The sequence below is a fragment of the Anneissia japonica genome, unplaced genomic scaffold (assembly GCF_011630105.1).
Source record: "Anneissia japonica isolate Jap-2015-1 unplaced genomic scaffold, ASM1163010v1 scaffold3019_len273136_cov204, whole genome shotgun sequence".
NCBI lineage: Eukaryota > Metazoa > Echinodermata > Crinoidea > Comatulida > Comatulidae > Anneissia > Anneissia japonica.
This window is the reverse complement of record NW_022756235.1, coordinates 181,124-191,386: the sequence shown is the minus strand read 5'-3', so window position 1 is coordinate 191,386 and position 10,263 is coordinate 181,124. Positions and strand designations below refer to the sequence as shown.

General features: G+C 33.6%; 1 protein-coding gene across 2 annotated transcripts in view; it reads left to right on the top strand.

The window, feature by feature from the left end:
• LOC117124138 (ubiquitin carboxyl-terminal hydrolase 19-like) overlaps window positions 1–10,263 on the top strand; it is a 29,983-nt gene that overhangs the window by 1,062 nt on the left and 18,658 nt on the right. For both annotated transcript variants that reach the window (XM_033270281.1, XM_033270283.1), the window contains exons 3-13: window positions 1,594–1,722; window positions 2,353–2,529; window positions 3,933–3,976; window positions 4,243–4,346; window positions 5,283–5,354; window positions 6,382–6,497; window positions 7,023–7,147; window positions 7,618–7,789; window positions 8,147–8,283; window positions 9,363–9,455; window positions 9,575–9,640. In XM_033270281.1, the coding sequence (XP_033126172.1) occupies window positions 1,594–1,722; window positions 2,353–2,529; window positions 3,933–3,976; window positions 4,243–4,346; window positions 5,283–5,354; window positions 6,382–6,497; window positions 7,023–7,147; window positions 7,618–7,789; window positions 8,147–8,283; window positions 9,363–9,455; window positions 9,575–9,640 (1,235 nt within the window). The remainder of the gene's footprint in view (window positions 1–1,593; window positions 1,723–2,352; window positions 2,530–3,932; window positions 3,977–4,242; window positions 4,347–5,282; window positions 5,355–6,381; window positions 6,498–7,022; window positions 7,148–7,617; window positions 7,790–8,146; window positions 8,284–9,362; window positions 9,456–9,574; window positions 9,641–10,263) is intronic.

Below are 10,263 nucleotides of genomic sequence, written 5' to 3'. Positions count from 1 at the left end.
TCATTTGAGGTTTATGCACATTGTAGGACGATTATTATTATTATTAGTAGTAGTAGTAGTAGTAGTAGTAGTAGTAGTAGTTGTTGTAGTAGTATTATCATTGTATTATATTATTATTATTATTTTTATTATTATTATTATTATTATTATTATTATTATTATTATTTATTTTATTTTGTCTGGTACTGTTGGCCTAAATTCAGAATTCCTAAATTCATGTACAGTATATTGTATAAGTAATCTGCTAATTAGCATGCATCAGCCCTTATAGCTACGGTATATAAACCATTTGTTATTTTATAAAGTATAGGCCTAGCCCTTATTGTTTATGCTAATAAAGTGTTTAAAGAAGGTTTATTGCAGGGACGACCGAGATATTCGTTTAGTAATAAACGTATTAATGTCACTAATTTTAACCTTTGTTATTTTTTCTAAAATGATGTGTTGTGCTCTTATTTATCTACCATTTATATCCATTACTAACATTGAAACACAAAAAGCGGTACTACTGCCATTTATTTATTTATTTTCATAGAAAATATCTCAAAATACCATCTTTAAAAACATTATTCATAAGAAGTTAACTAGATTTGTCGCTGGGCTAAAACATAACGTAACTACAGGATCAATACAAATAAAAAAAAAATTAAAATTAAAATAATAAGAGTCAAAAACACATAAGTATAAAAAATACAAAGCAGATACAGTAATAAATACAGTTATTGTAGAATAATAGGCCTATACATACAATAGGCATATACGCAGGATGAAATGTAACGTACTGTACGTAGTGACTGTTGTAGAGGTCAAGGTTGAATGCGTTTCTGGAGATGTGAAATCGTTACAGAACCTCAACGTCACCGCATTACCTTCCAAAGCACTGCGAAAAAACCTGTAAAAAAAAAATCATTTTTACCATATTTTGGATAATTACTGTACTAAAAGTTGGTTTCTATTGATTATCAAGTAGTTTTCTACTCTCGTGTGGTAATATTTTTATCATTTTGCACCCGTGTGGTCGCGAGTGGTCCCGAGTGGTCGCGAGTGGTTCCGCATGGTATTTAGTAGAACCGCATCTGTCAGCTACTGCACAACCGCTGTCAACTAAGGAAGCTAATCGCGCATGCTGATTGGGGTTTTTTTTTCACGACTCGTCGTAAAAATAGGTGCAGTGTTTTCTTTAGGCAGCCTAAAACTAAATTACGCTTGTTGGGTTGTGTACTAAAATATCTGTGAACATACAGCATACATGTACAACTAACTACTCATTAAGGGCCTACCTAGACAACACTGTAAAGTACAACTACAATGCAGTAATAGTCAAGGCAAAATGGATAGAGATTTTGGGATTTGTCTGCCCTTATGTAATTTGTTTTAATTAAGCATTGTGGGCTTTGTCAACAGACACCTTATGAAGTCAGCATAGACTACACCTGATGAAGCCAGCATAGACTGCTGACGAAAGCTTGTGTAATAGATAATTGAAGTTAGTCTATAAAATGTCACCAGTTAGTTTTTTTATTTCATCATTGAAAAAATATGTTATAATGTTTAATTAAATTCCATATTTTTTTGTTTACTGTTCATTCCTAGTTGCCTTTTATAACTGGGATCAAGACCAGCACAAAGTTTATATTCAGTTGTATGTGAACTCAAATGTAAATGTCAAGACGGATGTAAAAATCGATGTAAATGATTTAGAAATCACTGTTAAATACAAAGGTTTGTCAATTCAGTTAATTTATCAATTAATTCCAAATCACTTTTCTCAGTATTTTATCAGTGGATTTGGTTATAAAAACAAAGGCATGGGTAGAATATGGTAAGTAGTAAGTACCAGTACATTCCATAAAAACTATGGCACCCATCTCATTTTTTTGCCCAAATAATTGACCAGTAGTTAACAACATTCCAAAGCATCAAATTATGTAGTCCATAAAATTTGATTCACAGTTTAGAAAATGTGAAAACTGTGATTAATCTTCACACAACTCTATCAGTGGCAGATTCAGTGGGGGAAGAGCGAGCCTGCCTGGTCCCTCCTGAATTTTTCAAAAAATGGGGGGAAAAAATGAAAATATGAATGAAATTTATGTCTGACAGTGCCATTCCCGGCCATCTATAAGTGCCATAATCATAAATTTTCTTACCTTTTCCCAAACCATGGTGTGGCTGAGTTGGGAATTCCCCCCCCCCCCATTACAGTATTTCAAATTCCTGGATCTGCGACTGGCTATTAGACCTAGAATTATACTTAAAGAAAGCAAGTGTTATACTACCCAACGAAATCATGTGACTTGCATAACATGCCTTTCAAAATGATCTGTAAATAACAGCCTTTGATATTTCCAGATGAAATTGCATGGTGCTGCCAGTTCTATGCCAAAGTTGTTGAGGAGACATGTACAGTGCAGTTTAAAGATAATAAGATGGTGATTAGTATAGATAAGAAAAAAGCCAGTGAGGATTGGCATCAACTGCAGAACACACATGTTGATGTCAAGCAAGATAGTGATGAAGAATCTTCAGGTATTTTACCTTACAGCTCCATTCAACTATTATTATTATTATTATTATTATGATATTGAAAAGTAAGTGCTGCACCAAACCTGATTTTTTTGCTAAGCGCCTGTCTTGAATAATCGCAGTGGCGCTCAATCAGGAGAATATGTTACCCTGCGTGTAATGAAACACTTTGAGAAATAGGGTTTTAAATACAATGTATACAGTGTTAAATGAATAAGTAACACAATGAAGACACAAGCATTTCTTTATAAACGGTAATTTACGATGACGTAGGAACTATGATAGGCCTACTGAACTACAGGTGTATGTGAGATAAGTAACATTGGAATGGGCATGGAAAGCGCCACGGCAATATGTTTTTATAAGCGCCGCACTTGAATAAGCGCCGCTCTCGAATAAAGAATAAGCGCCACACTGAAGCCTCCAAAAATGTTATAACCGCTGTGGCACTTATTCGATAACTTACAGTAATCTTTATTTTATTTTGTCAGTGTATAATCATAATTACATATTTATTTATAAAAATTTTTTATACAAATAATGAATTTTTATGTAAAGAATATTTTTATTCATTGAAGGAGTCCCTGTTTCATTCAACGAGGCGGAGCCGAGTTGAATATAACAGTTAATCTTTCAATGAATGAAAATACCCTTCCTATTGCATGAATGCAAATATTTATTATTTGTTTTAAATTAAACACACCTAAAATAAATCCTTTTTATTTTTTGAAAAATAAAGTTAGGTCTGCCTTTCACCAGAATAGAACAGTCCATCTTCTTTCAAACAATGAAAGTATTGTATTAGATGGGACAACATAATGCACAGATGGAACTAAATTTTTGTGATGAATGCCGAAATGGTGTAAATAACCCATGTCACATGACACAAAATTTACCAATCAAATGACAAGGATCTATTTAGGTGTGTTAGAAAATATTCTATAAACCATCCAACCACTAATTAGTTACTCTAAGCTGGGTTATCCAATGCCAGTATAATCTGTTGTGTAATTCCAGAGAAGACTTTTATGTTACGTAAATTTTGATATCAAGGTACCTTAATGCTTCTTCTACTTCTCATATCTGTTAATTATTAATTAAATTATGGTATGTGAGTGTTAAATGGATCAGAAAGTTTTTGTTTTTAAGTATTGCTGAATAGAATTCTATAGTTACTAATTACTGTACATGCTTTATAAGTTCCATTATTTACTTACTAAGTGGTGGCGCTGTCCTGGAATTGAAGGGTTGAAACGCAGAACCATGGCATTGGAAGGCAACATTTTAACCACCAAGTTACACTTCTTTTATGATATTACATTGGATACTGATTGTTGGAATGTTTTCATTTTAGATTCCAATTTATTAAAGTATTTTCTTTTATATTTGTTTATGTTTGACTATAGATTCTTTGTTTGAGCTTGTGTTTTTGAAAAACGACTTCTATGAAGTAAGTAAATATTATTAATTACTTGTTCGGTTAAGTTTTTACACATTTAAAATGCACAGTATAAATATAAGTTCAATACAAAAGCACAGACACCTAAGCTAATTCATAAATACACAAAAAGAATACATGCAAGCAATGTGTTTATTTTGTTGATTTAAAAAATATAAATATTTGTTTTATTTTGAGTTGAGTTAAGAGGTGGCTTGTTGAAGGTCTTTAGTGCTGCAGCTCATGGTATTCTAATATTAACTTATGATTTACTGCAGCGTGAGAGTACGGTGACCGTTAGTTTATTCGTCAAGCAAATTCTTGAGGAGTCAGTAAAAGTGAAATTTGAACCCCACAACCTTGATGTCAAGTTCTCCACGAGGTAAGAAAGCCATGTCTTCAGAGTGCTACAGCTCATCTCAGTGAACTTCTAAGTTATCCTTGTCAATGTAATTTACGTTTACGTAGGTACATCCTGCAAAGGACTTAATGACACATAACCGCAGGTTAACAGCTGGCCTATATGGAATACCTGGGTAACCCCTACTCATCTCGAAAGATGTACTGGGTTATTTAAAGTACATGTGAGCCAGTTCTGTACACTGAGCCTACAGTTTATAGTCCTTATCCGAGATGGCTTGTTCCAGCACCAGAACCAAAGGTGAGCGTGCCGATCGAACCAGCGCCGACATTATGACTGTAGGTTGCGGCGCCCCTGCCTTGACCGCATGGCCAATCAACTCGTCCATATTTAAACTTTCGTTTTTTAAAAATAAATACAGTACTGTCTGTGTTAACTAATAAAATTCAATATTTCAATTGCTTGCTTTATATACAGTATTAGCTTTCAACAGAAATTAATTTTATCACGAATTACAGGTGCATAAGTCATCCAGCTCTTCTTAAATTTTGCTGGTAATCAATTTCAGGATTTTCGTAGTAACCAATTTTATAATCAAAAATTAATTGTTTTGATATGTGTCTTATTCAAAGTTAATAATTTATTTGATCATTGTAACAAGTTGTTCAATATTTACATTTGTTCAGAGTTTTTCAAATTTTGCCACAGACATAGATAGGATTAATTGTTGCATGGTATTAACTTTTCATTTATATGTCATTAATTTTACATTAAATTAATATTATTGTGCTGCTTATTGTTCTCCAACTTTTTGAATCCTTTTTGGCAATTTAATTACAAATCCAAATCATTATTTACATTAATGTTTATTTGAATTCCTGCTATTGTATTTGAGTTTTATTATTTTATCACTTTGTTTCTTGAGTTTTTCTGTAAGCTGTTGTTCTATTTTGGCAGAGATTGTAACTTCCTCAAATCACATGAGGGAACTTCAGAAGAAACAATATTTCACTGGAAAATCACACTCAGGTAAATAAATAATAGATGGCGGTAGCCACTGTTGTTGCTACAGTATGAACTATGTAGAGTACTGGTTCGAGTCCATCGCTGCTCCTCTTTTGTTTCAGCAAAATGGCTGAAATACTGTAAGTTACAGTTGCATTGACAATAAAATACAGATCTCAACGACCGTATATTATGTATCAGTGTATTAGTTTACATTATTATTTTTCGTATTAAAGTGTGTAGCTTATTGAATAGCTATCCAGACCACCTTGCCATTTTTGGGAAATCAGTTTATATATATAATATAGAATATTGCAAAGCTGCCTCTTTAGCTCAGTATTATCTGTACTACAATGTAATCAGTGTTTCTAAAACATCCACTTGGAAATATTTATAGAAAGTTGATAAGAGTGTTTTGTTAATACTGTATTGTATCATGTAAACTATGAATTTATAAATCTGTCAATTTGTCACACTATGAAATACACAGACATTCATGTTGTATATATTCCATAAAAATCTATAGCCACATAAAATCCAGTGCAAATATAATTGGTATGCATGCCATCAAAGCAATGTGTACATAACAGGCATGCAACATAGGTCAACACGCATGAAATAATGAATGGAATTGGAATTAAGAAGGGCTTTGTCTTATCATCACACTTAATCAAGCTTTCATGGAGACACACTCCTCGAATCCAAATGATGTTCATAGTAAAGCCATGCCTAGACATGCCAGCCACACCTAGATACAGAGATGTTCATAGTAAAGCCATGCCTAGACATGCCAGCCATACTTAGATACAGAGATGTTCATAGTAAAGCCATGCCTAGACATGCCAGCCACACCTAGATACAGAGATGTTCATAGTAAAGCCATGCCTAGACATGCCAACAACACCTAGATACAAAGACCACCCAGCTGGATAGTCATTATTAACTGTCTTAACCTTTTACAGCAAACTGTTTGTCTAATTTCCTTTCCTAATAGAAAACTAGTTTTTATTAATTATTTGATAATTTTCATTATAATTTTTGTTGATTTTAGCAATCCAGTTCTTCCCAAGAAGTGTACATATAAAGTAAAGTCAACACAATTAGAAATTAAACTGAACAAAGAGACTGATGTGAAATGGACGTCACTTGAGAAGCCACTTCTCAAATGTAAGTGTATTCTTAATTTTCTCTACTATTATATTTTTTGTATGTTTTTTTGTGTTTGTTCACACTGAACCTTCTTCAGCATCACAGAACGTCATCATTATTATTGATCATGAGTATCAGCATCATAACCATATTGCTCTCTGCTATTATATTTTTTGTATCAGCATCATAACCATATTGCTCTCTACTATTATATTTTTTGTATGTTTATTTGTGTTTGTTCACACTGAACCATCTTCAGCATCACAGAACGTCGTCATCATTATTATCATCATAATTGTCATAACTTCATCATCATCCATCCATCAATATCATCATCATTACCATCATCATAAGCATTGTCCTAAACATCAGCATTATTATTCTTTTCATGAGTATCAGCATCATAACCATTTGCTCTCTTGATCATTAATATTGTTTATAATCAGTTGAAATTCCTCTTTTACATTTATTTCATTTTTTATTAACTCTTGTATCCTACAATAAGAATGCCAACATAAAATGTGATTGCTTATGTTTCCATAGCAACTACTAAAGATGCTGGGCAGAAGGACAGCTGGCACTCTCTAGGGTCAACACCCTCAAAAATCAACAGAGGGGCAGCAGGTGGTGCTAAATCGATAACAGCCGTTGATGATGTCCAACCAAAGGTAGGGATTTAGGCAAATTAATGTTTTGTTTAAATTTACTTGAAGCATTACCAGACTTCACCGTCTTGCACTACTCTTTGAAGTCATATTTGTCGTGAGCCGCTTAGCTCAGTCCTCTACTGGTGGTAGCCACAGTGTGTACACTGAACCGTGGAGATCTTTTGTACCAGGTTCCATTCCATCCCCAACTCCCACTGTGTTTCAGCCGGAGGGCTGATATGCCAGTATAAAATAGTGTACTGTCTTTCAGAAGAAACCGTTTGTCTCATAATATGCAAAATGATCTCCATGTAGCTCACCATTCAATACATGCTGCTTACATTTAAAAGTTATGTGTTTGAATGGACCTGTCTTCTAGATTGTTTGCCAGTCTACAGTAGGTTATTATGCTACTTTTCCAATTATATTTATTTTTTTTGTTTTTCATATTATAACTATTTCTATTGCTTTCATTTTGGTAATCATTTTAGAAACCTACATGTGCAGTCCAGCCAATGTCATACCTAAACAAAGACGAGGACCACAATGCACCACACTACAAAATTGGATTTACTGGTCTTGACAACATGGGAAACACTTGCTTCATGAACAGTGTTCTACAAGTGTTGGCAAACACTAGAGAGTTAAGGGAATATGTTCTGAGTAAGTAGGCCTACAATCTTAAATCATATGTCGTGAGCAGCTTAGTGTTGTCGGCTAAACTGGTGGTAGCCACTGTGTTTGCGCTTAACCATGGATATTTATTCTAAACTTTGGTACAGTGTACCCTCCAATTGGAGACCCCTCTAATTTGAGCCCACTTTTGCGAAGACTCAAATAACAGTCTTCAATCTTTTAACACAAAGCTAGCCCTCTAATTGGAGACCATCCCAGAGACCACACCAAATTTTTAGGTCCCAAAGGTGGTCTCAAATTGCAGGGTAAACTGTACTCTGTTCAATTCCATCTCTGTTGATGTTTAAAATTTTTGTAGAATCTAAAATATATTTCTGTTTCCAGGTGGACTTCCAATGCAAAATGATTTGAACCCTGAAAATCCCTTAGGATCATCTGGCAAACTAATGGTTGCCTTTGCTGTATTGATTAAAAATTTATGGAGTGGTAACCACAAATCAGTTGCTCCCAAGAAACTCAAGGTACTTTGAAATAAGAACTTATTTTCACTTTTCATATGTCATTTATTTTGCTCTCACTGGCTTCCCAAGGATTTGCATATTAAGTTCAAGATACTGTTCTTCACTTTCAAAGAAATTCTCTTTAAGCAACCTGCTTACATTCATGTAACACACATTAATGTTCCAAGATACACCCCTCAGATCATGGGATAGATTTTGATTTTGTTTCCAGTACAGCCTCCAGATCTATTGGACTCAGATCATGCTGTGTACAGATGAATGTTATATTCAAATGAAAATGTTTCCCTTTCAAATCAAATCAAACAATAAAATCAAAATGTTAAAATTTAAAAAGCCCAAAAAATAAAAGAAAGGGCAAGAAACATTGTAATAAGCAGGTTTGATTAAAAGAAAGGGCAATATCTGCAAAAAGACAAAAAGAAACAAACAAACACACATGCACACACACATGCACAACAAAAAACAAAAATGTACAGGGGAACAAAATAATGCAATAATAACAATATGAAGGTATTAATAAAAGAATCAATAATTTGATAAGAAATTTTTTTGCCTTTATGAGATATCCTGCATAGTTAGCAGGTTACACAGGAAATAAAGCGCTAATAATACTAGTACTTCCCTCAACCTGTTAACAAACCAGCTCAAGATTAAATTGTTTACAGTACTTCCTCATTACATTAATACATTCCACTTGTCAGTTTACAGTATCTGATTTACATTTATATTCTTAGATTCAGTTTAAGCAATTCATAAGGGCTGCTGCTGTGAATATCTTTCTTTAGGCGAGACATTTTTTTATTTCTTCTTTCGCATACTTATTTTTTTACAGATTATCGGAGGAGGGTGGAATAAAAATAAATATAAAATTTTGTTTTCTTATTTAGCAAATAGTTTTGTGTTTATTTAATTTCTCATTTTAAGATGAATTATGGCAATATATAACAAAAAACATTAATAACTTAAACTGAGCAATGTTGTTAATAAGCTGATGCATGATGGACTGCATTTTGTAGAGTAGTAGACAAGACAAGACCTTTTAAGTAAATCTTAACTTCTTTGTATTTGTTTATTTGTAGGCATTGGTGGCTGGCAAGGCCTCACAGTTCATGGGCTATGCTCAACATGATGCTCAGGAGTTCATGGCTTTCCTTCTAGATATTCTCCATGAGGTATAGTTTTTTTTTAATTGAAGTTTAGTCTTTGTTATTATTATTGTCCATACTATTTTTGTGGTTATTATTGTTGCTATAATTTTTGTTTATCATCATGGTTTTTTTTTATATTGCAGGATGTGAATCGAGTAAAGAAGAAGCCATACTTTGAGAATGTTGAAGGGACAAACCTCCCTGAGCAGGTAAGCAATTCAGGGGTGGTGCCAGGATTTGCCCAACGTGGGGCCGTGGTCCCCAACGAGGGGGCTGATTCCCCCGACGAGGGATCAGATTCTCCCGACGAAAGCAATGTGGGTGTGGTTAAGCTTCGATTAAAAGGTTTCGAAAGTGGTACAGGGGGCGAAGCCCTTGAAAATTTTAACAATTTAGGGGTTTCAAAGGCTTATTTAATGGATTTTAGCATCTACTAAAATGTAGAAAATACATACAATTTTTTTTTTCTCCTGCTGGCACCACCCCTGAAGCAATTAAAGCTTAATTAAATACTTCTTAGCTTAGTATTAAACAAGGAATATTAGGGGATATTAGAAAGATTTTGCAACCTTATGAAAATGATAATGAATATGTCATTTAGGCCAAAAAAAAATTTTTTTGTTTGCCCCCTCCAACCGTCCCTAACTCACTGAAAAAAATAGGGGCAGAAAAACAAAAAAACATTATTTCAGCTTTTTTCTTTACAAATTAAAAAAAAAATGGGATTGAATTTACCTCTTTTTTTTTGCCAGATGCCCTACAAATTAGTATAAAGTGTGATGTAAGATATTGCCATTCTAGGCCTCTGTCGATTATTTTTATTCTACCTGAT